The 26,606-nt window shown below is 57.1% G+C and overlaps 1 protein-coding gene across 4 annotated transcripts; it reads left to right on the forward strand.

Annotated features, from left to right (window-relative positions):
* The first annotated feature begins 645 nt into the window (after positions 1-645).
* On the forward strand, positions 646-26,605 carry SLC37A2 (solute carrier family 37 member 2). Of its 4 annotated transcripts, none has more exons than XM_059677178.1 (19): positions 647-1,199; positions 14,116-14,197; positions 14,587-14,680; positions 14,803-14,881; positions 16,623-16,758; positions 17,101-17,177; positions 18,198-18,364; positions 18,923-18,960; positions 19,254-19,406; positions 19,679-19,769; positions 21,616-21,678; positions 22,046-22,131; positions 22,848-22,896; positions 23,034-23,107; positions 23,354-23,432; positions 23,568-23,665; positions 23,921-23,985; positions 24,233-24,289; positions 25,716-26,605. In XM_059677178.1, exons 1-18 carry the CDS (start codon positions 1,141-1,143, stop codon positions 24,261-24,263), a joined length of 1,521 nt encoding a protein of 506 aa, XP_059533161.1. In that variant the 5' UTR covers positions 647-1,140; the 3' UTR covers positions 24,264-24,289; positions 25,716-26,605. The 4 variants fall into 4 exon arrangements, with proteins under 4 accessions (XP_059533163.1, XP_059533161.1, XP_059533162.1 ...); XM_059677179.1 differs by lacking the exon at positions 647-1,199 and adding an exon at positions 5,923-5,990; XM_059677181.1 differs by lacking the exon at positions 647-1,199 and adding an exon at positions 13,846-14,014.
* Position 26,606: the final 1 nt, after the last annotated feature.

Here is a 26,606-nt window from a genome sequence, read left to right on the forward strand (position 1 = left end):
TCTGCTTTGCTGTCTTTATTTCTGCCGCTGAACCCCCCCTCCCCCCTCCCCCCAACCCCCACCCCCCTTGCCATTGCCTGGCATTCACCGAGGGCTTTACAACTGGCTTGCCCTCTCTTGGCTGGTAACAGCCAAGCTCATTATCCTGGGTCCTAACCTGTTTGGTGAAGTTGTTGCTCCACTTCCCTGACCTTGCACTTAGGGCCTGGGCACTCCCAAGAATTAGGGACAGGGTGGGGTCCGGGCTGAGAGCCATTTGCACAAACACATGTCCTATTAACAACTTTGTTCTCAGGGCGAATGCTTCCCTCTCCACCCCTCTGTAGTTCATCCTTGGGTTCATATTCAAAGACCCACAGTATCTTCTTTTTATAGATGGAAATACCCTGGAAATGCCAGGCTAGAGGCCAGGAGAGGATGCTCAGAGCAGAGAATCCTGTGCCCAGACTGGCCTTTCGCTGGCTTCCTCCGGGCTGCCGCCTCCGGGGAGAGCGCGGAATGGCTGTGGCCCTGTCCCCTGGAGAGGATGGGGAGCCCAGGCTCTGAGGGGCGTGGTGGGTCCTGTCTGTCTCGGCGCACTGTTTGGAGTCTGAGGGACATTCGGAAGCTCCTGTCCCGCCCGGGAGGCATATTTGGGACAAGTATTGTAGCTCCGCGAGATATCCCTGCGCTCCGCCCTTAGTGGGAGAATGATGGGACCACCCAGCGGTGTCAGCTCTAGCCCTCCGGTGTGCCTCAGTTTCCCGTCTGTGTCGGGGCCACCTCTTCTTGGGACAGGAAGGCGCCCCGAGAACAGCTGAGACAGACGGGTGTGGGGTGTGACTTTCGGTTCCCTGTTGCGGGTTGAGTGGGGAGCGCAGGGCGGGCGCGGCCCCAGAAACTCCGCGCGCTGCGGGTCCCCAGCGCAAGGCGAAGCAGGAGAAAACCGGGCGCTGGCGCACCGCAGTCGCTCTGCGCCCGGCCGGTCTTCAGGGCGGATCGGGGCAAGTGGGCGGGGGCTCCGGGCCGGCGGCCGCGGGGCCGGGGCGGGCCGGCCGGCGGGGCTTTTAAACCCAGCTGCTGCGGGCCGGGACGCGCCGCCCTGCACCCTGCGCCCTGCGCCGTCCACCTCGCCGCCGACTTCGGGCACCGGCAGGCAGGATGCGGTCCTCCTTGGCTCCGGGCATCTGGTTCATCCGCACCTTCTCCAGGGACAGCTGGTGAGCAGCGCGGGGGAGGGAGGCGCGCGGTGCTGGGACGGCTTCCCCTCCGTGGGCCGGGCGCCTGGCGGCGCCGCAGGAAGGTGAACCGGAATGGCTTGCGCTGGGACACACGCGCGCGCGCACACACACACACACACACACCCGGCGGACCTTCAGGGCCCCTCACGTCCATAGCACTGGGGCCCAGGCGAGCCGGGACACCGGGGATGGTGGAGTTGCTGAAAAGTGGCGCTTGGAGTCGTGGAGTGTCCCTTTCGGTCTCTTTCCCCCTCGGGTAACACACACACACACAAAGGCCAGACCTCAGCGGTCCTGGGAGCTGGCCTCCAGGGGCTCCAGGCCCCGAGGACTTACCAGGGAGGGCTTATCTCTCAGACCGGAGCAGGCAGCCGCTCAGCTGGGTAGTCACCCCAACAGTGGGCAACCCCAACAATGAGTGAGCCACTTGCACAGCAGCGTTCCTCCTGACCAAGGGAGGCCCAGATGGGCGTGTGTGTGTGTGTGTGTGTGTGTGTGTGTGTGTGTGTGTGTGAGGTGCAGAGCTTTCAGCTCACTCTTCGCCAGAGACCACCCACTGGAGCAGTTTGTTTGGTCTGCGGAGTATTTTTTTTTTTTTAATATCGTTAGTTGCCATCATTTACAAATGATAAAAATCACCATAGCCAGATTCCTGGCTTCTCTTAAAAAACAGATGAAGCCATACCAGGCCTGAACTCCCAAACTATACTAGGACTTAAAGATTCCCCTTAGATGGGGGAAGCGTTCTGAACATGACCAACTCGGTCTAGTTTTAAAAACGTAAAATCCCACATTCCCGACCCCCTTGGTCCTTGGGCTGGTTGGTCACCCTGGCCTAGGCGCTTTCCTATTGGCCACCCTAGGCGCTTTCCTATTGGCCACCCTAGGCGCTTTCCTATTGGCCACCCTAGGCGCTTTCCTATTGGTCTTTCCTATTGGTGACAGCCCTCATTACTTCCAGCATTCTTCACTCCTATACATGACTCATTTGGTCCTTTCTGAGTTTGGAACTATTAAGATATATTTTTCAGAGAAAGATAAAACCTGCTTCTCATAAGGATATAAAATGAACAGGTGTTAAAGATGTTATTTTACTCATAATGAGGGAATCAGAAGATGTTATAATCTAGGGGAAATGTAGGGAGGGGTTAATGGGGAGTTACTGTTTAATGGGGACAGAGCTTCAGTTTGGGAAAATGCAAAGGCCCTGGAAATGGATGGTGGTGATGGTGGCACAACAGTATGAAGGGGGTTAATGCCACTGAACTGTACTACCACACTTAACAAGGATTAAAGTGGGCCCTGGCCAGGGTGGCTCACTGGTTGGAACACCCGTGTTGCTCAGTGGTTGGAGTATCAGCCCACACACCAAAGGGTTGAGGGTTGATTACAGGCTTGAGGGGTCAATTCCAAGTCAAGGGCACGAACCTGTGTTGCAGATTCCATCTCTGGCCCTGGTTGGGGTGCGTGCAGCAGGCAACCTATCTATATGTCTCTCTCACATCAATGTTTCTCTCTCTCTCTCTCTCTCTCTCTCCCTCTTTCTCTCTCTCCCTCTCTCCTTCTACTCTCTAAAAAAAGAAACATCAATGGAAAAAAATATCCTCACATGAGGATTAACAATAACAACAACAACAAAAAATGGTTAAAACAGTAAATTTTATGTTATATATATTTTACCACAATTTAAAAAAAAAAGAATCCAAAGAACATGCCCATTTATAAATCAGGAAAATTGAGGCAAAACTAGTATTTCCACAGGTTGGAAGGGGAGACTATTGAAACTATCAGTTCACAGACATATTTTGTATGACTTAGTTTCCGGCCCCGTTGAAGCATTGTAAACAGCCCGTGGTCAATGAGAGGCTACAGTCAGATAAGCTGAGAGGAGTCCTCTAGACCAGTGGTTCTCAACCTTCCTAATGCCGCGACCTTTTAATACAGTTCCTCATGTTGTGGTGACCCCCAATTTCATTGTTACAAATTGAACATAATTAAAGCACAGTGATTAATCACAAAAACAATATGTAATTATATATGTGTTTTCTGATGGTCATAGGCGACCCCTGTGAAAGGATTGTTCGACCCCCAAAGGGATCGTGACCCACAGGTTGAGAACCGCTGCTCTAGACAATGCAGTTTTCCAGTGAATCACAGAAGTGTTTCCTATAGCGTTCCCTGCTCTGATAACAAATAGTCACAAAGAAAGACCATTCTAGGCTCATAAAATAAAGTTTGTCTCATTGGATTTGATCTGATGATACAGGTGTAGCAAGAGTGCTAATTTGTAATATCGGCCTTGGGAAGTTCGCTTTGCTGGAATTTTTTATAAGAAACCTTAGATTGGATTTCTACAAGCTTGTTATTAGTGACTGTTCTGAAATTAGGAAGCTAAGCCAAGAAACGCCATAGGTTTTACCTGCTGTACCTATACATTGGGCAAAGTCTTCCTTTGAGGTCCCCAAAATATCCTAAGGCTCCTGGGCTGGCCAGGGAGTGACCTCCCTTATTTGCATATAAGGGAAAACAGTAAGCCAATTTTCTTGGGAGGGTTTTAGAAGCCTTGGCTCCATACAGTCAACCTTAGTTCCTTAAACCAGGCTGATTATATCTAATTAATTGAGCATCGTAGTTAATTACGACATTCCAGGGAAGGCGTTGGTTGCATAACCAATTTTTCTAACTATGCTGTGCTTTAAAAAAAATAGGACAGATTCTTATTGAACTTTTGAAAATAACCGTCTTGCTATGAAAAGCAAGAAGACGCAACAAAAGTTTATGAATTCTGGGGAATCAGGTAGGGAGAATAAGATTTTCACAAATGTTTCATTCCGGTTTACTAAAACAGAGTCTACTAAATTGTTATGGGCTACATACAGCTTAAGAAGAAAGAGAAAGGGCTGCCTTATAGAACCAGAAAGCAGAACAACATCAACAATATGCAAAACACAGACAGCGAGCATCCCTTGCCCGTTTATTCACTCCTATGCGGTTGCTTCTTGTTCGCTGAATTGGGTTCGCAATCTCACAAACCTGTCTGCTTCTTGACTAAAGAGCTCTGAAAATTCCTGACTTAGTCCATTGGTATGTCCTTAAGGGTCTCTAAGCGATGCCATCAGAAGCGTGTGTCCAAGAGCAAGTTGCTGGTACAGCACTTTTCTGAGCCAGTTCTTGGTTGTTAAAGATAAGACCTTTGACCTATAGGTAGCTGGCTGCAGAGCCTTGTAGAAGCATCCGAGTAGAACAGAACAAAAGCCCTTTGTAAATGACAGAGACCTAAAAAGGAGCAGGTTAACGCACTGCTGATAATTTTCAAAAGTGAATGATCTGATGAGCTGACATTGGCTGCTTTATTGTTCTTCCTGAAGTATGCAAAACATAATAAAGCCACCCCCCCCCAAAAAAAAAGAAATCTAGACAATAACATCTGATTGATAAAAAATGGATGGACACAATTTTTATAGAGGAAAAAAATCTTGAGGTATATAAAAATCCTGACACGTAATTTACATAATGTACCAAGGATATTCCAAGAATATCAACTAAAGAGACTCAGTACGAAAGCTTGGAGTGAATCCTAAACATTTGTACTTAATAAAACTCCATAGGAAAGTCTGATATACGTGCGTGCCCTGGTGAAAACCACCGACCTAGAAGATGTTAGACTCAAAGAAGTGAGGTTGCAGCCCAGGGAACATTTTATTTTATTTTTTTATTGTTTTATTGCTTAAAGTATTACAAAGAGTATTACATATGTCTCCTTTCCCCCCCCCCCCGCCCTTGACAATCCCCTGGTCTCCCCTACCCCCCAGTGTCTTATGTCCATTGGTTATGCTTATATGCATGCATACAAGTCCTTCGGTTGATCTCTTATCCCCCCTCCCCCGTCCCGCCCCCCAACCCAGCAAACATTTTAAACCCAACCCAAATCATGACTGATAACACTATACCCGCTATTATCAGGTAACGTGTCCATGGACTAGAGAGGGCACTAAGAAATCTGTAGAAACTTCTCACACAGCATACAATTTCTGAAATGTTTGTATAAATAACATTTCCCTTTTAAAATTTAACTTAGAGAAGGTTGAGCATCTCGCCTGGTTTCGCGGTTATTTCCATGCGATTGCTCAGCAATAACATATGAAACACACCTGATTAGTTCTAGAGTGACCCTCTCTTTTTAAAAGGTGAAAGAACTGATCTTTGTGGTTTCCCAGACGTCCCCTTTGGGCATCTCAAAGATAGTTTTAGGTGCAAAAGATATCCTGAATGCTTTGTTTGATTTGTGTTTGTTTAGGATTTGGGTGGGGGAAGACAAAAGTGATTAGGAGGCTAGAATGCTTATCATGAGAGCTAAGAATCAGCCCTTGCCCCACCCATTTGAAAGTGATAACATTACGTTTAAAAATAAACATAGAAGGGAACATCGTCAAGAAATAGCTCTTTCCTAAGAGCCAGCATCTCCCAGATTTAAGGCAGACCTGGCCCGGAATCCTTTCCGCACTGTGTGCCCCACGCAGTTAGCTTTCCTCAGCCTCAGTTTCCCCATCCGTAAAAGCTGGGTTCTAGAGGACAAACTGGTACGTGTCCGTTCTTCACCCGCTGTGCCTGTACTTCCTCCCTCGTGGATGTCGGTTTGGACTCCTATCGAACACGCGGTGTTAATAGAGTTCCCACTGTAGGCACAGGATGATGTTGAGATTGGAGGCCTGCAGAGATGACTAGGACATGGTCCTCCCTTCTCGGAACGAAGGCTCAGCTAGAGAGAGGGTGTGCACTCCTGTTATCAAATTTACTGTTTCTGCGTGTCCCCAAGGAGGGCATTCTAGGTGAATGGGGAAGCGGGCGCAGGTAGACCCGGCGAGGGTGGAGTGGGCCTGAACTCTGGACTCCTTGCCTATAAAGTGAGAATACTGGGAATTCCTCCCTGGGAAGATGTGAGGGTTAAAGGAGGTCAGTGCCTGAGGTTCCCAGGCCAGCGACAGGCTCCCATTGGGCACTGAGTGGGCGCTGATTATGGACTATCCCTCCACTTGCTTCCTACTAGCGTCAGGCCTCGTTTAGTTGTAGCTCACTGCAAAGCTTCCCCACCCGCTGTGGGTAGACTGAGGCACAGAGAAGCTGTGCTGCTTGTCCAGCGTCGCACAGCCGTAAATGGCTGAACCAGAATTTGAATCCAGGTGAGCCTGCCGCCCACGCTGTCCTCCTGCTGAGAGGAGGGGAGGGGGAGAGATCGCAAGGCCATTTGGCCTTAGGCAGATCATTTTGTCTCTCTCAGGCTCCAGGTCCTGGTATATAAAGTGGGGGAAAACAGTGTACCTATGTCACAGGGTCTTGGTGAAATTAAATAAATCATTTAAAGCACTGAGCCCTCTTGTGTGGCTTGCGGTTAGCATTGGCGGGTGCTTGTGCGTTTCCCCGGAGGGAGGGGTTCCTCCTCATTAGAGGAAAAGGTACGTGTGACCTGGTGGAGCTGGAGGTACTATGAGCCCAGGGCCTGGAGCAAGACCTGGCAGTGAGGGTGTTGCCTGTCTATTGAAGGCCAGAAGGTGGAGCTGAGAGGCAGGCAGCAGGGGTTTCTGCCCCTCCTCCTAGCGGGTTCATGGCCTTTCATAGTCCTCCCGAGCTCTGGGCCTGGTCAGGGCCCTGCTTTCCGTGGCAGCATCTGCACAGACATGTCTGCGAGCTGGCAACACGGGCATCTTGCCAGAGAGATGCCCGGGGCTGTCCTCGTGTGGCTGGGCCCATTTCCTGGGGCCCTGTGAGGGGAATAGCTCGGGACAAGGAGAGGAGAAGCCTGGGGAGGAGGGACCAGCAGGATGAGCAGGACTGGGGTGGGGAGGCAGGGGGGCAGGAGCTGTGACTCCCGCCTGGCTATGCCCCACACCTGATTCTTCCCACGTGAGCAGGAGAGGCCGAGGCTGGCGGGTGGCTGCTGCTGGGATGAATGGCTCTGCCCTTACGCGGCCAAGGGCTCACGTTGCCGATCCATTGGCTGCTGTTTAATCCTACAACGGTCTCGTGTGTGGCGGGAGTTTATCATTATCTTCTTTATAAGAAGATCAGACGGAGGCTTAGAGAGATTAAACAAGTTGCCTGAGGTCACAGTAAGCAGCTGAACCAGAACTTAAGACTCATCCTCTTTTAGTCTAAGTTCTTTCCCTATTTTTCGATGACTCAGATCAGGGGCCCCAGTGCTGCCAAGATGGCTTTCTTTCGTCTGATTTTCCTGGTCACGGCAAAGCGGTTCTAGGTGAGGGCGGCAGAAAGGGCTCCTTCAAACGAGCTATGACGGGGAAAGGCAGCTCTGAAAAGAAAGGAGAGGGCCTGGAGCAGGACCCCGAGAGCTAAGCACCGTGTCCTTGCCCCCCTCCTCCGCCTCTCAGGGTCGGGCTGACCCAGGGCGCGTGACCCTGCGGCTCCCCTCCCCCCCCCCCCCCCCCCCCCCCGTGTGACTGCTGCTTCCCCAGCGGCTTCTGCTTCCTCTTCCCGCCTGCAGTTTCCTCTTTCCCCTTCAGAGCAGGATGGGGAGCACCTGCCCAGGCCCCATGGACTGGTCCAGAAGGCAGCGAGGGTTTGGATGGTCTATCAGTGGTCGGCAAACTGCGGCTCGCCAGCCACACGCGGCTCTTTGGCCCCTTGAGTGTGGCTCTTCCACAAAATACCGACTCTTCCACAAAATACCGACTTCTGCGCAGGAGCCATGAAGTTCCATTCGCACTGTACATGGTATTTTGTGGAAGAGCCACACTCAAGGGGCCAAAGAGCCGCATGTGGCTCTTTGGGCCGCGGTTTGCCGACCTCGGGTCTAAGTGGTTGGCCGAGGCCTTATTCCTTTCAGTCACGCTGCGCCAATGGGCACCGAGGTCGGACTGGGCTGTCTGAGTCACACCAGAACTGGGGACACACAAGAGGTGGAGGCCCTGCAGCCCCTGATCCCCCACTCTGCCCCCCATCTGATTACCCCACATTGGTGTTTGTGGGGGAGTGGGAGTGGCCAGTGACTGCTCTTGTGTTGGCCTCTGGCTCATGCCTCATCCCCTGTATCCTTCACGCTCAGGAGTGGACGAGGGAGAGGCCTGGGGACCAGGGTGAGGCCTGAGGCGAGGCCTCCATGGAATCCCGAGAGCAAGGCCGTCACCTTAACCCCCCGAGTGGGACACAGCTCTGCCGTCCTCACCACGGTTCCCTCTGTGCTGTTCGCTTGGCCTTTCTTCAGGAGGACGGACCTAACACCTGTTGACCATCTCTTCCAAACACTCCCAACCCTCCCACTCTTCCTGGCTTATTCCAGCTGCCTGGACAAAACCTCCCGGCGGAGCTTAAGCCGTGTCTTTCCATCCTATCTGAATGCGCAGGGTTCCCCTACTCAGTTCCCTTCTCCAGGCAAAACAATCATGGTTTCCTCTTCCCTGAAAAAGATCATTATGTCACCTACTCATTCTTCTAGAGTCCCGGGCTCCTCGTGGCTACTAGCCGAGGTCTGCCTCCTGTGGGAAGGGTTTGGGGGGGCCAACCCTGAGTGATCTTGGCCTCTGAGCAAGCGCCCCGAGTCCCAGGAAGGGGAACAGTAGAGGACTCATTGGGCCGGCTCTCTGGTCCTCAGTGCCCGGAGGCCCTCCCAGACCGGGACTGTCCCTGTTCCATCTTGTGCACGGAAGGCCTGGCTCAGGACCCTGACCTGTGGTGTCTGTCCCAGGCTGGCCTTTCTCTACGTGAAGTCTCCAGTGGCAGGGCAGGATTTGGCAGGGGGTGGAGTGGTGGCGCTGTCGCCACTGGCCTGGTTCTTACAGTGCCCAGCACTCTATCCTCTTCAGTCCTGCAGAGTCCTAGAACAGGCACAGCCACGGACAGGCCACCCAGTCTATTTTCCCAGGGCAGGTGCCAATGGCACCTGCAGCCACAGCCAGGAGCCACGGTAGAAGCCCTAGCCGTCTAGTAGCAGCCCCTGTTAGGGCAGGGAGTGGCGGGATTGATTGAGGAGGGAGTGTAAGTCCCCACCGGCCTTACAGGGTGGAGGGACTGTCAGCAATGTGGATGCAGAGCCAGGAAGGGGGATGCAGGGAGTGGGGGGTGACCGACTGGGTGGCCACTTGGGAAAGGGACCTCTTCCCACCATCTCCTAAGGCCAAGGTCCCTCTGCTCTGCTGTCCCTTGCTGTTTTCTGGGCTGGTGGTGGGTCCTTTGGGTGGTAATAGATCCTTTGTTTTTTGTAGTTGTTTTTTGTTTGTTTGTTTTTCTGTTGCTGCTTTGTGACAAGTTGGCTCCTATCTCAGAAGCATTCCCAGTGCAAAGTCATCCCACGGTCGATAAAGCCGTTATCATGCTCCCCGAGTGGATACGCTGGGCTGTCGGCTAATCCTTGAGACAGCTGCCCGCTCTCTACTGGACTGGGCTGCCCGGGACCCGGTGCCGTACGGCAGGTGGGACTCCAAAAAGTGCCGCTTCTTCATCGCTCCTGGGCCTTGGGGTGAAGATCACGTGTAAAACGTGCCGCTTCTTGCTAACAAAGCCAGCCCCAGTCTGGGGACTCGCCACCCAGGTGCATTGGTCCTTGGCCTTTGTGCCAGGCTGCCATCCTCCGCCCTTACAGCCTCCCTGGGGCAGTGAGGTGGAGCCCAGCTGTGTGTGTTTGCCCCCTGCTCCTTCGGGGCCTCTCGGTTCTGCAGGCAGGGCTTGTGGGAAGTGAAACCTGTGGCTGCCCACGCGGCAGGAGCACATCAGCTGTCTTTCCTGCGGGTTACTGTGAGTTTGGCAGCCTTGCCTCCGCTCAGCCCAGCCCTTAACCTGACAGATGTCCCCGGTCCCCTTTGAACTGGGGCACGTTGGCCTTGTTCTCAGAACAGTGGCCAAAGGGGAACGGAAGGAGGGCTGGGCTAAGAGGAGGCCTGCCCAGCCAGCTGTGAGACTGAGCTCATCCCTCTGGCACGCCGAACCAGGCAGGAAGTCCCAGAGGGGCCCGTGCCAGGTCCAGCATCACACCGCGCCGTGGCGGGCCGCCTGCCCCCTCCAGGGCGGAGCTCTGCCAGTCGGGATGTCAGCGTGCACCTCTGCTGAGCCTCTGTGTCTGCTCCCAGGGCACATGGCAGGCCCAGCAGGCCGAGTCTGCCCTGAACCATGGCAGGCTCCCCGTAGGCACTGGAACCTGCCCCGGGCAAGGCGAGGGCACTGGCGGTTCCTCCAGCCCAGGTGTGAATACTGGGGGAGTGGGGCGGAAGGGGAGTCCTGGCCTCCAAGTCCCCATCTCCCGGGGAGTCCAGGGGCTGGAACGCCCCTCACCCGGAGGAGTGTGGTGCCAGGCCCACCCCCACTCACCTCCTGTAACAGAGCCACACGGGGTGTTTCAGCCCCTCCAGCTCTTCTTCCTCATCTGAAAGTTTAAAATACCAGCAGCTGCCCAGCCGGTGTGGTTCAGTGGTTGAGCATCGACCACTGAGGTCACAGTTCAATTCCTGATCAGGGCACATGCACAGGTTGCAGGCTTGATCTCCAGTGTGGGGCATGCAGGGGGCAGCCAATCAATGATTCTCTCTCATTGATGTTTCTACCTCTCCTTCTCCCTTCCTCTCTAAAATCAATTAAAATATATTAAAACAAATATATATTAAAAATAAAATACCAGCAGCTGTCCCGCTGGGTGTCAGGAACTCGTAAGACCCTTCGTCATTGGCACCACCTCACTAACCTGTCAGTAACCCTACGAGAAAGGTGCTGATCTCTGCTTTTCACATGAGCAAATGGGGGTGAGGAGGGAAGCCAGGTTTTGCCTGATTCCCCAGTCCTCGCTCTTTTTTCCTACAGAGACACAAACTCCCTGAGATGTAGCTCTGAGGGTTCCCTGTGCTGAAGTCGTGTGCCAGGGAGGGGCTGGCAGAATGGAAAAGGCAGTGAGGAAGCCTGCCACGAGCTCCCCCCAAATAGTGCACAGAGCAGAGCCTCGTGTGTGTCCAGACCTCTCTGATCTAGAAAATGCCAGCCCCTTCCATGCCTTCCCATCCCTGTCACCACATGGCCCCACATGACCTGTCCCCTGCCTCCTTCCAGCTTGGCTCAGTCCCGCCTTCCACACGCCCTGAGCCACCTGGAGTTCCCCAAACAGGCAGTGTCATTTCACGCTCTCTGCTTTTGCACACGCACTTCCCTGTTGCTGGACGCGCTGCCTGCCCGGCTCTGGTCGGCCTGGCCTCCCCCTGCTTGTTTTTGAAGAGTCAGCTAAAGCCTCGCCTCCCACCCAGCTGGCCTCGGCGCCCCTCCTGTGCCTCCTTGCTGTGCATGGCTGCCCGCCTGTGTCGCGCTGTGGCCCCAATTCTGCATGTGCCCCCTGACCTGTGAGCACCCGAGGGCAGAGATCTCTGCTACCGTTTCTCTGGCATGTTGCTGGATCCCTACCCAGTGCCTGGCACGTGGTAGGCACACGTGTGGACGTGGGTGGGAGAATCAGATGTCAGAGTCGGCATCACCATGTCCTGCGGTGGCAGAGCCCCTCCCCTGCGGTCCGGAGAGGAGTCCAGATGAAAAGTGCCTGGAGCGGCGAAGGAAGGACAGCAGGGACACCGGCAGGAGAGAGCCCAGGGAGGCTGTCTGGGTCCCTGCCCGGTGGGCAGGCCCTGGCGCTTGGGAAGGAAGCAGCGTGGTGGTGGGGAGTGGGGGTGCGAGGAAAGGGCGGCTGGCCACCAAGCTGGACTGTCGAGCCCCTCACTGGCTCTGAGCAGCTCCTCAGAAGGCTCATATGTCTGCCAAGTGGCAGCCTGGCTTCCCAGGCAGTACCAGGCTCCATCGCTGGCAAGGGCCTCCCTGCTGGGCCCGTCAGGGGAGAGCAGTCCGAGCCAGGGCCTTGGGGACCTTTCAGATCCAGGGGAGATGTCATTTGTCACCAGGGTCAGTGGCAGCCAAGATAGGCTCCACTGCAGCCCAGAGTCTTAATGGTGACACCACAGGGACCAGGGACCAGGCTGAGAGCAGTATTGGGTTCACCTATCTTTGAGGCACATGTGTTTGGTGCTTATCCCCACATGCAGTTGATGCGGAAACCAGGGACTTGCATCTGATACACAGTCAGAGGCCTCACCCAGAGCTTTCAGCTTCTTCCCGAGCGGGCAGCCTCCCGGGCAGGGCGCTGGGTCGGGGCTACCTGTAGGGCGGCAGCTTTCTTCCATCCATCGCTCTCCGAAGGCCAGCTGGGCACCCTCTCCAAATTCCCCTCGGATTCCGCAAGCCCCTGACTAGGAGTCATGAGCCATATGCCAACGGTGGAAACATTTCTGCTTGCTGATGCCAGTCACAGTGACAGTACCCTTGGAGTAACCCCAGGTTCCCTGGAGAGCCCACGCGCCCTTGGGAGCTGGGAGCAGGAGGGACAGGTTGTAGGGGAACGTGAAATCCAGGCTAGATAGTTGGAACTTCGTTCTCAGCAGAATGAAGAGGCCTGGAGAAGTGTAAGCGGGTAATGAATGAAGCGGGGCACGTGTACCTTCATCCTTTTAAGGGTGAATTGGGGCCCAGCTAGCGTGGCTCAGTGGTTGAGCGTTGACCTATGAACCAGGAGGTCACGGTTTGATTTCTGGTCAGGGCACATGCCTAGGTTTCGGGCTCGATCCCCAGATGGGGGCATACAGGAGGCAGCTGATCAATGATTCTCTCTCATCATTGATCTTTCGGTCTCTCTCTTCCTCTCTGAAATCAATAAAAAAAATAGTTTTAAAGAAAGGATGAACTGGGGGCAGTGGAGAGAATGGAGACAGAGAACCCAGGCAGGAAGCTCGCGTCCAGGCGTGCATAGAGAAGGGCCTGGGAGCCCACCCTAAACCCAGGCTCTGCCTAAATCCCCTTCGTGACACAGTTAGAAGTGAGTGTGGGTTTTGGAGGTAGATTCCCGGAAGGGCGGGTTGAGTCCCAGTGTCCAGCCCCTTAGGTTCATGGAGCTGAGGGATGCAAAGGGCTTCAGGTCCCTCGCAGCCTTCTCCCCCATTCCCACTCCCACCCCCACCATGAGATCTTTCATGGACCAGAGCGTTGGGTCTTTCTGAGTGCCTGGCCCTTTTTCCTGGGCAGGGAACCTTCTGCAGCCCATTTTCCATGCGTCGCCTAACTCCAGTTGCTGACTCAGCTCAGCTGATCTCTGCTGGGGAAGCAGACGGTGACTCAGGGCACCGAGGCCCTTCCCAGGCCCGGCAGCCGGGCGTGCACGGAAACTTTACTGGTGTTTGGCTGAACCGTTCTTTCCATCCCAGACGCAGCGCACGGGGTGAGGAGTGGGGGGTGACGGGGCACATGTGATGGGTGAGCCACAGATGGAGAGAATGACCCTGCTATCCAGGAGGAGGCGAGACCGGGACCAGGAAGAGCACGTGGTTCTGTCAGCAGCTTCCCCCTGGAGCCACGTTTCCATGTATGGTCTGGGCTCTGCGGGGACAGGCCGCAGAGGGCTAGTTCCGCTGTGTTCTGAGCTCACAGGGAGTACTGAGCTCACTGGGGAGATGGACCCTTCTCCCCTCTCGGCCTCCCATCCGCTCCCGTCATTTCTGGTATTTTAAACACGGTTTTCGCTCCCTGCCCCCATCTCTCTCACACATGCATCCAGCCAGGCACCCTGACCTTAGCGAGGCCGAAGGAGCTCAGAGGTGATGGAGGTGATAAGAGGCCTACTGGGTGCTGGTGCTGAGCCAGCGCCGTTGGAAGCACTCAGAAGCGGGGACCAGGAAGACCGGGCTCCCTGAGCACCCTGGCCTGGGCATCTGTCCCTGCTCTCCCTATGGCCTCTGCCCAAGACTCTTGCGTCCGGAGGGGGCCTGAAGGTAGAGAGTTGGTGGTGCTGAGGCCCGGGCTGCAGCGTGGGCACAGGCGGCACTTTGGGTCCGATCTCCCTGCTAACCCGGACGCCCACCTTTCCCTGCAGGTACCGAGGGTTCATCCTGCTGCTCACCTTCCTCATCTACACGTGTTATCACATGTCCAGGAAGCCCATCAGCGTGGTGAAGGTGAGGCTGGCTAGCGGCAGGAAAGAGGCAGGAGATGCTAGAGAAATACACTCTAGGCGAGGGGCCCGGGACTCGGGCCAGGACCGCCCTCCTTCTTACCGCGGCCACCGAGCCTGCTCCTTCGCCTGGCGGCTCCCTCTGTTAGTAGCCCTGCTGTTGCAGAGAACCGCCCTAGCTCCTGTGAGCGAGGACCCCGGGCTCTGTGGGCTCTGCCTTCACTGAGGGTCCGCTGTGGCCACCTGTCCCTATACCAGGTCCTGCAGGGGGGGTGCCAGAGGCCGGAGCAGAGGCCGGTGGGGAGGCAGTGGCGCTGGTGTGGCTGGGGAGGGAGCTGCTTGCTCCTCTCGGGCTGAGGGGCCCCTGGCCCGTGTATCCCATTGTCTGTCCAGAGCCGTCTGCACCAGAACTGCTCAGGGATCATCCAGCCCCCCAATGCCACCCACAGTCCCAACGACACCACGTGGTGCAGCTGGCCTCCGTTTGGTAAGAATGGGGCCAGTTGCTCCCCTACCCTCCCCAGGAAGGGGGTCCAGGGCCAGAGAGGCCTTCCTGCAGGGGCAGCCGAGCAGCGAGCTCAGCTTTCTGTCTCCCCCTCCTGCTTCCAGACCAGGACAACTACAAGGAGCTGCTGGGCGCCGTGGACAACGCCTTCCTGGTGGCCTATGCCATCGGCATGTTCATCAGGTGAGAGAGGCGGAGCCGGGGTGGGTGGTCCTGAGCCGCTGCCGCCCTCCATTCGCCCTCACCCGGCAGCGGGTCGGTGAACGAGCCGCCAGCTCCCCCGGTGGAAATGAGAGCGAGACTTCTGCACGTGCGCTCAGCCACAGCCATTCTCGTTTCCCCGTGTGGTCACTCCCACTTCCAGTAGCTCTTTTCCTGGAAAGCCTTTCCCGGACGCTCCTTCCGACTCTGCACGGGGTGGCAGGGTCCATGGTGTGGCTGGAGTGCAGTTTGTTCTGGACCCGAATCCTTCAAGGGCGAGCGCTGGACGCAGAAACGGGCAGGAAACCCTGTCCTGTCCTGGGCCTCCATTAGCGAGGCAGGCCTGGTGTTTGTCACCAGGAGTCTGGCAGGTGCCACCTCCAGCGAGCGCACAGCCTGACGGGACCGGCAGCAGCTGGTACACAACAGTGTGGTGGCTCTGTGACAGGTGGCTCCGGGCGCTCTGGTGGCTCCGGGTGGCCACTTAGTCCAGGCCGGGGTCAGAGAAGAGGGACTAGGGAAGGCTTCTTGAAGGAGATACTGTTGGCACCAATGCAGAGCAGGGGCGTGGCGATGAGGAAGAGGCGAGGCAGGAGGCTAGCATGGGGCAAGTAAGGAAGAGGGAGGCGGCATGATAGGACTGGGGTGGGGGTAGATGAGCTGGAGAATGAGCCATGTGGGCCAGGCCATGGGCACAGGAGAGCATTGGAGGGTTTCACTCAGGGTGTCGTGTTCAGATTTACATTTCAGACCACTCCGAGGGGGACGAGAGGCAGGTAAAGGGAGGGCAAGGCCGAAGGCCTGGTTATGCTAGGAAGCAGATGGATGACAGTGCAGCTACACTTAAAAATATATATATATTTTTATTAGTTCCAGAGAGGAAGGGAGAGGGAGAGAGAGATAGAAACATCAGTGATGAGAGAGAGTCACTGAACCGCTGCCTCCTGCACACCCCACACTGGGGATCGAGCCCGCAACCTGGGCATGTGCCCTGACCGGGAATCAAACCTGGTTCATAAGTCGACGCTCAACCACTGAGCCACACTGGCTGGGCGCAGCTACGCTTTGAGGAGCTCTTGAGTTAGAAGAGCAGTAATAGAGATGGAAAGACGACATGCTAGGAACTGAGAGTAGGATTGGTGGGTTTGGAGGTTGAACGTGAAGGGTGGGAAGAAGAGGCAGGGGACTGAGGTGGCTCTGTGGTTTCTGGCTTGAGTGGCCACAGGCGGAGGTGCCATTCCCTCCGATGAGCGCACCGGGTAGGGCTGGGTAGGGTGAGGAGGAAGAGTTCAGTTTTCGAGTGTTGAGTTTCAAGTGTTTGGGGTTCTCCAGGCCAAGATGTCCAAAAGGAAGTATCTGGATGTGCTGGCCGCTCTGGGGCAGGGAGTGGACTGAAAAAATTCGGTGGTAGTTACAACCGCAAAAGTGTTGCAGGAGAGGCTCCCAAGAAAATCAATGAGGAGGCGTGGTCAGCCAAGGGGGAGGGGCTGGAACCCTCAAGAGTGGCATCGAGCAGGCCAGGGGGAGGGCAGGAGTGTGGTCAGCAGTTTTAAAGAAAGCAGAGAAGCCTAGTGAGTGTCCCTGGCTGTGGCAACACAGAGGTCACTGGTGGTCACCTTGACCTGAGTCGCCCCGCCCAGTGGGGTGTTGGGGGGAAGAAATGGAGGCAGGGTTGAGGAGTGCAGATAGCGGGACCAACCACAAATCTAACTCTGTTCTCCAGTGGGATTTTCGGGGAGCGGCTCCCCCTTCGTTACTACCTGTCGGCCGGAATGCTGCTCAGTGGCCTCTTCACCTCGCTCTTTGGCCTGGGGTATTTCTGGGACATCCACGTGCTCTGGTACTTCGTGCTCATTCAGGTATGAGCCTCCGTCTTGCTCTCTGGCCTCTGTTTCCATCTCAGGAAGAATCTAGTCCCCCTCGGCCGCCCCAGGTCATGGCCGAGGTAGGCCCTCACGCCTCCTGCCCAGCCCACTGCTCTTCTGTGATGCACCATAGGGTCCCACCTCCCAGGGTCACGCATTTGCCCGCTCAGTAAGTCTGCACTGAGCACACCCGGGGTCGCTACGGTGCCTGAGCCTGGGTCTCTGCCGCAAAGGGTCTTGGGCCTCTGATGTCGAACCTCCCCAGCCTGGGATGGGTCAGAACAGGAAGTGGGCAGCATGCCGGGCCTGTCCCACCTGCTTGCTCTCTCCCTGCAGATCTGCAATGGACTCGTCCAGACCACAGGCTGGCCCTCGGTTGTGACCTGCGTGGGCAACTGGTTTGGGAAGGGGAGGTGAGTGTGACAAAGGAGTGTGAGCAGGAGGTTCCCCGGGAGGGCGGGGGTAGTGCGGAGGTCACTGGGTACACGATTAGAAACGTGCCTCCATTTGGCCGACTTGCATATGCTGAGTGAGATGAACATGTCAGTGACAAAAGCAGTATTGATTTTCTATTGATTAGGTTTTAACCCATAAAACAGCGACTTTAATTATGCTTTTCCTCATAATAAATGAATTTCCATTTCTCCTAAAGGCAAAAAAGAAGCCTGTGAAACTGTGGGTTTTTTGTTTTTTTTCTTGAGCTGGCTCTTCTTTCTTTAAACATATTTTCATTGATTTCAGAGAGGAAGGGAGAGAGAGAAGAAACATCAATGATGAGAGAGAATCATTGATTGGCTGCCTCCTGCATGCCCCACACTGGGGATTGCAACCCAGACAAGTGTCCTGACCAGGAATCAAACTGTGACCTCCTGGTTCATAGGTTGACGCTCAACCACTGGGCCACGCCAGCTGTGCTTGAGCTAGGTTTTATGCAAAAAAAAAAGGTTGCTTTCGGGCAGGACTTCTCACCTCGGCACTGTTGGCATTTGGGGCTGGAGGATTCTTGGTCATGAGGGCCAGCTGTGTAATGTAGATGCTTAGCAGCATCTGCCCACTAGGTGCTGCTAGCGCATCCTGAGCTGTGACAGTCAAACTCTCCGGACGTGGCCCCTGGCCCCTGGGGGTTGAGGCCCCGTGCTTTAGAGTTACAGCCACAGGAAAGGGAGAAGAGGGGGTGGGAGTCTTGACCCTTGAGGACAGCAGAGCTCCATTGACAGGCCCTGTGTGCTGGCTCAGGTCTGCAGGCCTGGCTGTCCCTCGTCTGATCCCAGCCATCCCTCCCCTTTCCCTGGCACGGAGGGTGTAGGCAGCCAGCTTTCTGCACTTGGCCAGGGCAGTCGAGGTGAACCCTCTGCTTCCCTTTTAACTTTTTCTGCTCTTCCCCCCTCCCGCTCCTCATCTTCCCTCACTCTCCCCCTGCTCCCCTCCTCCAGGCGGGGGCTCATCATGGGCATCTGGAATTCCCACACCTCCGTGGGCAACATCCTGGGCTCCCTGATCGCCGGCATCTGGGTGAGCGAGCGCTGGGGCCTGTCCTTCGTGGTCCCAGGCGTCATCACCGCTGCCATGGGCATTGTCACCTTCTTCTTTCTCATCGAGTGTGAGTGGACCCTCCCTCCCCCCGGGGCCCGCAGCTCTGGGAGAAGGCAGCTGGCTAGGGGAAGATTCCTGGTCCCAGAGCGGGAGGACCGGGTGTGGGACTCGGGACAAGCAACCATTCGGAGCCTCAGTTTTCTCATTTGTCAGTGGGACCAACAGCTTGTCCATTCCGGGGCTGCTGAAGGTTTAGGCGACACAGGAGTTTAGAATGGCTGCTGCGAGTTGGTGTTTGGCAAATGCTGGCTGAGTGTGAGGGGTGAAGTGGGAAGGGTGGAGGGCGGGGTGGGGGACAGGACACTCCCACATTCGCTGTTCTCATCCCATCCCTGCCAGCCTGAGTCAGGCAGCCCAGGTAGCAGGGCCACCTGTAGCAGGAGAACGGAAGTCCCGGAGGCTTTGGTGACAGGGCAGGTGATGGAGAGCCGGGCCTAGAGCAGGTGGGCTCCACGCCCCAGCCCGGCTCCAGCTCCCTCGTGGGGCCACTTGGGGGTGGGGACCAGTCCCAGTGCAAGGGGAGGGCCCGGCCTGAGGAAAGCTCCTTAGAAGGTTTTTGTTTCAGACCCAGAGGATGTGGACTGCACCACCCCTCAGCACCACGTGAGTGTGCACCCCCACCGCTCCCTGCCCTCCCACTGCACCCCCAGACAGGGCTGGGCGTCGGAGGAGGAAGCCCTGAGCCCAGTTATCTCACAGGCCCCATGTCAGGCCCTTGGGTTGGCTCCTCACAGCCCAGTGGGGTGGGAGTGGGAGGGCTCAGGCGGTTACTCCAGTCCCGAGAGGGACCCGCCCCTCTTCCCGCTTCGGAGCCCCTGCCTTTCATGTGGGTCACCCCTCCAGCGGCAGGAGGGGGCACATGGACGTGCCCACAGCACGGTCTCATCTCTGTCCAGGGGGAGTCGGAAGAGAAGCAGGACAGCCCTGAAGACCCGGGGAACAACCCCTACTGTCACCAGGAGGGCAGCCTGGAGGCGGCCGCCGTATGCTCCAAGGAGCCAAGCGCTCAGCCCGCTGCCATCAGCTTTTGGGGGGCACTCATGATCCCGGTGAGAAGCCGGGGGGACGGGGAGGAGAGGGGCTCTCTAGGTTTCTCGGTGGGATGTCAGGAGAGGGGGTTGCAGGGTGCTCTGTGGTTTCCAGAGTTTCTTCACAGTCGGCTTCTCTGGACACAGCGTTGGAGCGGCGCTCACATTGCTCTCGCTGACAGTGGGTGTGGCTGGAGGTGCTCTGGGTGGTGGGGGGTGCGGGGTGCTGGGAGGTGCTCAGCTGCCCCGGGGGCCGCACCCTTTTCTCATCGTGCCCTCTGCTCTGGTCCCAGGGTGTGATCGAGTTCTCTCTGTGTCTGCTCTTTGCCAAGCTGGTCAGCTACACCTTCCTCTACTGGCTGCCCCTCTACATCTTCAATGTGGGTGAGTTCTGGGGAGAAGCAGGGAGGAAGGGGGCTCCGGTCCGAGAGGAAACCATTGCGTGATACGTGTGATCCCAGGATGCAGGAAGGATCTCGGCTGAGCCTCTCGGAGGGCAAAGGGCGATTTTTTTTAATTTTTTAAAAAAATATTTTTATTGATTTCAGAGAGGAGGAAAGAGGGAGAGAGAGAGAGAGAGAGAGAGAGAGAGAGAGGGAGAGAGAGAAACGTCAATGATGAGAGAGAATCATTGACCGGCTGCCTCCTGCACGCCCCACACTGGGGACCGAGCCCGCCACCTGGGCATGTGCCCTGACTGGGAATGGAACCATGACCTCCTGGTTCATAGGTCAATGCTCAACCACTGGACCACTCCTGCCGGGTGCGATTTTTATTTTTAAATACAAAGATGAACCTTGTATGCTACCCCTCAGGCCCTGACTCCAGCCACCCTTCCGTCCTTGGGGCTGAGTTGGGAGTTAGGACCTGGAAGCTCTGTTCTGTAACCCCACCACCACCCCACCCCCCAACGTCTCCATCCTTTAGTGCAGGAGAAACCCACCTCCAGGCTGCTTGTCGCGTAGGCAGGCGGGATTGGAGGGCTCTAGAAAAGGTCGGCCTTTTGAATGCTCCCGCGGTCCCTTGAGATTCTGCCAACCCGGGGAAGACCTGGTGAGCCGCCCCCACCGCTTGTAGCCTGGAGGGGAACACTATGCTCTCCCAAGGGGCTGCCGGGAGCCTCATGCGACTCTGCCCTGTGCCGGGTCGGCGGCACTGCCCAGCTCCTGGACCGCTCTTCCTGCCTCTACCCCGTCCAAGGATGGACAGACGAGGAGAGGTCACTTTTGTATGTCTGCCTGGCCTGGGCCTTTGCTATTCCCTAGGTCAGGTGGCTACTCCACCCAGAAGCAGACTCCTGGTCCTGGCCAGGCGGTTCTGTTAGTTGGAGCATCATCCGTACACCAGAAGGTTGTGGGTTCGATCCCTGGTTGGGATGTATACAAAAGGCATCCGATCATTGTTTCTCTCTCACATCAATGTCTCTCTCTCTCTCTCTCTCTCTCTCTCTCTCATCAATAAACATATCCTCGGGTAAGAATGGAAAAAAAGAAACAAGCAGACCCCTGCCCCTGAGCCTCAGCGCTCCGCCAGGGCCAGGCCCTCGCCCAGGCTGCGCGGCTCCCACAAGCCCCACGGAGGGCCGGGGGCCGGGTCTGCCTTGCCATGGACTGTACTGACTCCAGACAGGACACCGTGGGGATCGCTCAGAGCCAGATTTCAAGCTGTAACCTGCCCCACGGCTCCTACCCGAGGGGCCTCTTGCACCAATAGAGGTGGAGCCTCAGGCAGCTGCGTGGACAGGGAGATCTTTGTTTTCTGGCCTCGGTGCTGACTTCTGTCAGAGGATGAGTCAGCCCTCCGGATTCCTTCCCTAGCGCTTGGGCAACAAGGGGACCTGAGGTCCTGCTTTCCCGTGAGCCTCCTCCCTGGCTGATTCTCAGCGGAGATCGCAGGGGATGTGACGCCCCCTGGTGGTGGCCTGCCACAGCCCGGAGCAGAGCAGGGAGAGGTTGATCCCCAGGGGAAGGTGGCCTGGGGGGCAGGAGGCCTAGGCCAGATCCCAGGGCTTTGGGGGAGGGCTGGTCTGAGAGGCCAAGGCCATCCTGCAGGCAGAGCAGGGTGGGGGCCAAACTGCTGTAAATTCCCTCTGGCCCATCACTTCCTTTGGTTCTCACCCCTCCCTCCGGAAAGGAGGCCAAGGGCTGCACCGCCGCTGTTTTTTCTGGCCGACACTCCGGGACGTCCGCCCTGAGCCCTCAGGCCTGACCATGTCGTTGTGTTTCCACAGCTCACTTCAGTGCCAAGGAGGCGGGCGACCTGTCTACGCTCTTCGACGTCGGTGGCATCACAGGTGGGGCCTCCACGCTGCGTCCCCCTCTCCTCCTGGGGGGGTGCAGCAAGAACGTGACCTGGGCCGGTGGCATCAGAGAAAAATAGGGCTCCTGCCCCGCGGGGAAACACGGCTCTTATGAGTGGTCTTCCCCTAAGCAGTGGGTACAGAAAGCATGTCAAACTCGCTTCGAGGCATGTGGGCCGCCGGCCGCGAGTTTGACATGCCTGTACAGGGAGGACGTTACAGGGAGACGCTCTGCTGGAGGCCCAAGCCAGCACCGGGCAGTGATGGGGCTGAGCTTGGGGTGGGGGTGTGGGGGTACCATGTGGGTGGGGGGCTGGGGTCGTGCCCTGGGCAGCAGTGAGCGGGCTGGTTTGTGTTCCAGGTGGCATCCTGGCGGGGCTCATCTCCGACTACACCAATGGCAGGGCCACCACCTGCTGCGTCATGCTGATCTTGGCTGCCCCCATGGTGTGTATAACCTCAGGGCGAAGTGTGTGTGCATGTGTCCCTGCGTGTGGCTGCTGACCGGGGTGTGCACCCGGACACCCCCAATGCTCCAACCACTGGTGCACGTGTGTGCGCATCCCTGGGCACAGGAAAGAGACCCAGACTGGGAGTTCAGAAAGGGATTGGTGACTGTTTGGCTTTGGTGGAGAAGGGGAGACCAGCTGATAAACTTCTTTTTTTTAAAACCCTCACCCGAGGATATTTTTCTCATTGACTTTTAGAGAGAGTGGAAGGGAGGAGTGGGAAGAGAGAGAGAGAGAGAGGAACATCAATGTGAGAGAGACACATGGACTGGCCACCTCCCGCACAAGCCCCGACGGGGGAGGGGGGAGGGAAAGGAGCAGGGGGAGGGTTGGCCACAGAACCTACAACCAAGCTACATGCCCTTGACCCGACACCCCAACCACTGAGCCAAACCGGCCAGGGCTGATCAACTCCTTGGCTAAGGAAAGAACAGGAAATGGAGGTTAGATATGAGAGACTTTCAGGGGAAAGGAAACAATAAATTACCAGACGTCAGACACCCTCATCCTTGGGATGTTTAAGGACCGTGAGACCTGGTATGAGAAGGAACAGGAGTGGGGTGACCTGTGGGATACAGGGCAGCACAGGGTTGTCCCAGACACCACAGGCGGCCGGTGGGAAGCCTGGGCGTGACACTGCCTCTCCCTTTTTAGTTGTTCCTGTACAACCACTTCGGCCAGAGCGGGATTGCCAGCTCCATAGGTGAGACCCTGCGAGCCCTGCCGGGCCTTAGGAGGGCACTGCCTTGGGGGTGTCGGTGGGAGGCACGGGGAAGCAGAGGTGCTCAGCCTGATGCCAGGGGTCTCCTCTTCCCTAACCGGCTCCCTGTTACACCTCAGTGATGCTGATCATCTGCGGGGCCCTGGTCAATGGCCCTTACGCGCTCATCACCACTGCTGTCTCCGCCGACCTCGTAAGTGGGCCACCTCCCGGCAGCCAGGGGTCACGTGGGGGTCTTGGTCAGAGCTTCTGTCTCCTGGTCCGTGTCCCCCACAGCCCTGTCCTTCCTTCTTGGCCGGTTCAGACAAGGACCTCAAAGTCCTTGGAATCCCTCTTCCTCTGCTCCGAGCCCCAAGGCCTGCCCCAGGTCGGCGCCCCTTCGGTCCCAGCGCTCGGTGCTGCCTCTCGGTTCGGGCCTCACTCCGCTCTCTCTCCCCAGGGGACACACCAGAGCCTGAAAGGCAACTCAAAGGCCCTGTCCACCGTCACGGCCATCATCGACGGCACCGGCTCCATAGGTCTGTGGCTGGCTCCTGGCTCCTGGCAGCCGAGCGCCGAGCCTTGTCTTGGGCATCCTCCTCGGCCTGCCGCCGTCCTGTGGGCGGGCCCAGGGCCCCTTGGCAGGAGCCCTGCCCTGACACTGCGCTCCACAGGTGCGGCTCTGGGGCCTCTGCTGGCCGGGCTCATCTCGCCCACGGGCTGGAACAACGTCTTCTACATGCTCATCTCTGCTGACATCCTGGCCTGCTTGGTAAGAGTCCTTGGGGTGCACCGGTGGACATGGTGGGGTGTCCTGTCCTGCCAGGCCAGAACCCTGGAGGCCCAAAGTATTGTCCCCGAGGGGCTCCGGGACAGCAGCCCTTTGCTAAGAACCACGTCCCTCCCACGGAGGCCCCTGCTGAGTGAGGCTGTGTGCCAGCCCGTTCCCTCCTGCCAGCCCACTGCTGGTCACAGCACCGGGGACTGACCACTGCTCCCTTCCCTCTGTGCCTCCAACTTCCCGCAGCTCCTCTGCCGGCTGGTGTACAAAGAGATCCTGGCCTGCAAGTCACACCTGAGCCCAGGCACCGGGTGAGTCCTCCGGGGAGCGGGAGCCCCGCCTCCCACCTCAGTTCAAACCCCTGCCGTCGCCGAGGTCGTAGCTTCCTCGCTGGGGGAGCAGCAGGGCGTGGGACGTCGCCCAGGACAGAGAGGCCGAGTCCAGAGGCACGGGGCCCAGTCGGAGCCCAGCTCCGCGCAGACCTGGATGTGTCCCGTGAACGCCCGCCCTGCCCCGACCCCACTAACCCGCCCTCTGTTGTCCCATGTGTCTCCGTAGCTCTTGTCTCGCCTTAACCCACACGCAGTAATCGTTCCCTCAAGCCCCATGACTTTTGTGAGTATTTCCTTCAAGTCTGTAGCTGATCATGTGCCAGCAGAATGGGTCCTGCATGCAGAGCCTCCTCCTTCCAGTGATTTCCCCCTTAACTTTCTCTTTCTTCCTGGGGGCCAGTTCCAAAGGCCGTCCCATCCACCCACGCAGAGCATGGTGCTTGGGAAGTGATTCCTGAGGCCTGAGCTGCCACCAGGGTCGCAGCCTCCTCGCTGGGGGAGCAGCGGGGTGTGGGATGCCCCCCAGGACAGAGTCCAGGGAAACAGTTTCCTTCTGAACTCAGACCCGGGGCTGCAAGTGCTCCGCAGGCTCAGAAGCCAAGTCCCTGGGCCCCGCCTGCGGTGTGCAGCAAGAAGCAGCTGCCAATCAAAGCCTCGGGGACACAATGAATGCGTGTCGCTGACGCTGGTGCGCGCTGTTGGTTACTAGTAGCCAGTGGTGGTGGGTGCGCAGGCTGCGCGGACAGGCTGGTGGCTGAGCGGGGCTCTGCTGGGGCTGAGGGTTCTGCTGGCCTTTCTGGCTCCCCTCTGAGCAGGAGGCCCTGCTATCGGGAAGCTGGCAGAGCTGTGGACCTGATGGGGATGGGGAATGTGGGTCCTGGTAACCAGCATGCCGTGTGGGGAAGCGCTTCCCTTTAGGGCTGGTGCCACCCAGGTTCCCAGCGGAACACTGAGAGAGGAGGCATTGAGGACCTCCGTCTGTCGTGCCCTGGCCTGGAGGATCCGGGGGACTGGCCATAGGGCCAGTGGGTCTTCCAGCTGCCAGCCCGCGGGGAGATTGGGGGATGAAGGATTGAAAAGAGGCAGAAACGGGAAGAATGAATACTTAGGCGGCTCTGACCTGTGCCTGGAATAGCCTGACGCCAGATCCTTAGCTTACCTCCCAGCCACCTTGAGAGATAGATATGCCCGTTAGAGACGAGAGGACAGTGGCTCAGGGATCAGATGTGCCTCAGTGTCCCTGGTGTGTGTGGTTTGCGCATCTCCACACGCCGGTCCTTCTCTGAAAGGCCCGTGTCGGGGAGCAGAGTGATGAGCCAGGGCAGAGGAGCTCTGGGCGGGAACCAGGAACCCCTGGGCAGCCCGCCTTCTCCGCTCACGTTCTCCGAACCTCCCCGCCGTCACGTGTAAAACGGAGCCGCGTAGCCCCAAGTACCTGCCGCGGCTGATCCGAGGCCGAGGCGACACGGGATACGCGATATTGCTTTTTAAAGCTGCCAGATGTGGTACAAATATCCCGAGGTTTTAATTTAATCTGGCTTTCTGTTCCCCGCTGAAGAGGGGAGAGGGAGCCCTGGTTACAGAGAACAGGGATGAAGGCAATTACGAAAGGACCCCAAGAGCCCGCCCTCCTGTTCCCACCGCTGGGGCCGGAGATGATTAAACTGTCTCTCTCTCTCTCTCTTCCGCTCTCTCCCTTCCTCATTCAGGTATAAAGAAATATGAGGCCCCGACTGGAAAAGAAGCGTGGAGGGCCCCACAGTGCTCCCCCTGGCAAGACCATTGAAACCGCGGGACGCTGAGACAAAGCCTCTGGATCTAACACCAGCCCTCCCAGCACACGGGGACCCTGCGGGGCTGGGGCAGTCTCCGTGGGAAGAGGCCGGCCAGGCGGAAGGCGTCTCCATCCTGCAGAGGGAAACACCTGCTCAGACTCCTGCCGGTTCAGATCCCAGGACCGAGGCCGAGGCTGCCCAGGGCCAAGGCGGGAAGAGGCACGTCTCTCCTTCCTGTGTAGAATTGGACCTCTGTGGTCAGCTTGTACCTACAGATGGGATCCTGACCCGGTTTCGGGGCAGCCCAGCCTCTCTTCGTCCCTTTGTTCACAAGCCATTTATCGCCATTTGAACCTGTTCCTAACTCCTGACCCGTTTGGGGTAAAGCACCATTGCTGTATCCAGGGCCAGGACTGGGGGAGGTGCCGAAGGCGTCATTCTTCGGCCTCCCTTGCCTCACCCTTGTCCCAGCCGCTATGTCTCGAGTAGAGACCACACATCAGGGCAGTGCTGTGGGGAGTGGGAGCCAGGACTGAAAATACCAGTGTGTATGTGTTGATTTTTTATATATATTTTTATTGACTTCAGAGAGGAAGGGAGAGGGAGGGAGAGAGAGATGGAAACATCAATGATGAGAGAATCATCGACTGGCTGCCTCCTGCATATGCCCCCTGGACTGGGGTTCAAGCCCGAAACCCGGGCATGTGCCCTGACTGGGAATCGAACCATGACCTCCTGGTTCACAGATGGACGCTCAACCGCTGAGCCACACCGGCCGGGCCCAGTGTGCGTTTTGATTAAAATGCCCGTGTTTTGATAAAGAAG

The sequence above is a fragment of the Myotis daubentonii genome, chromosome 19, assembly GCF_963259705.1.
Source record: "Myotis daubentonii chromosome 19, mMyoDau2.1, whole genome shotgun sequence".
Lineage (NCBI taxonomy): Eukaryota > Metazoa > Chordata > Mammalia > Chiroptera > Vespertilionidae > Myotis > Myotis daubentonii.

Bases quoted from the DNA above. Each gene is read 5' to 3' on its own strand.
- SLC37A2 (XM_059677178.1), top strand. From the start codon at position 1,141: ATGCGGTCCTCCTTGGCTCCGGGCATCTGGTTCATCCGCACCTTCTCC. The intron at 19,407-19,678 runs GTGAGAAGCCGG...CTCTGGTCCCAG, and splicing joins GGGGGGCACTCATGATCCCG to GGTGTGATCGAGTTCTCTCT. The intron at 22,132-22,847 runs GTGTGTATAACC...CTCCCTTTTTAG, and splicing joins TGATCTTGGCTGCCCCCATG to TTGTTCCTGTACAACCACTT.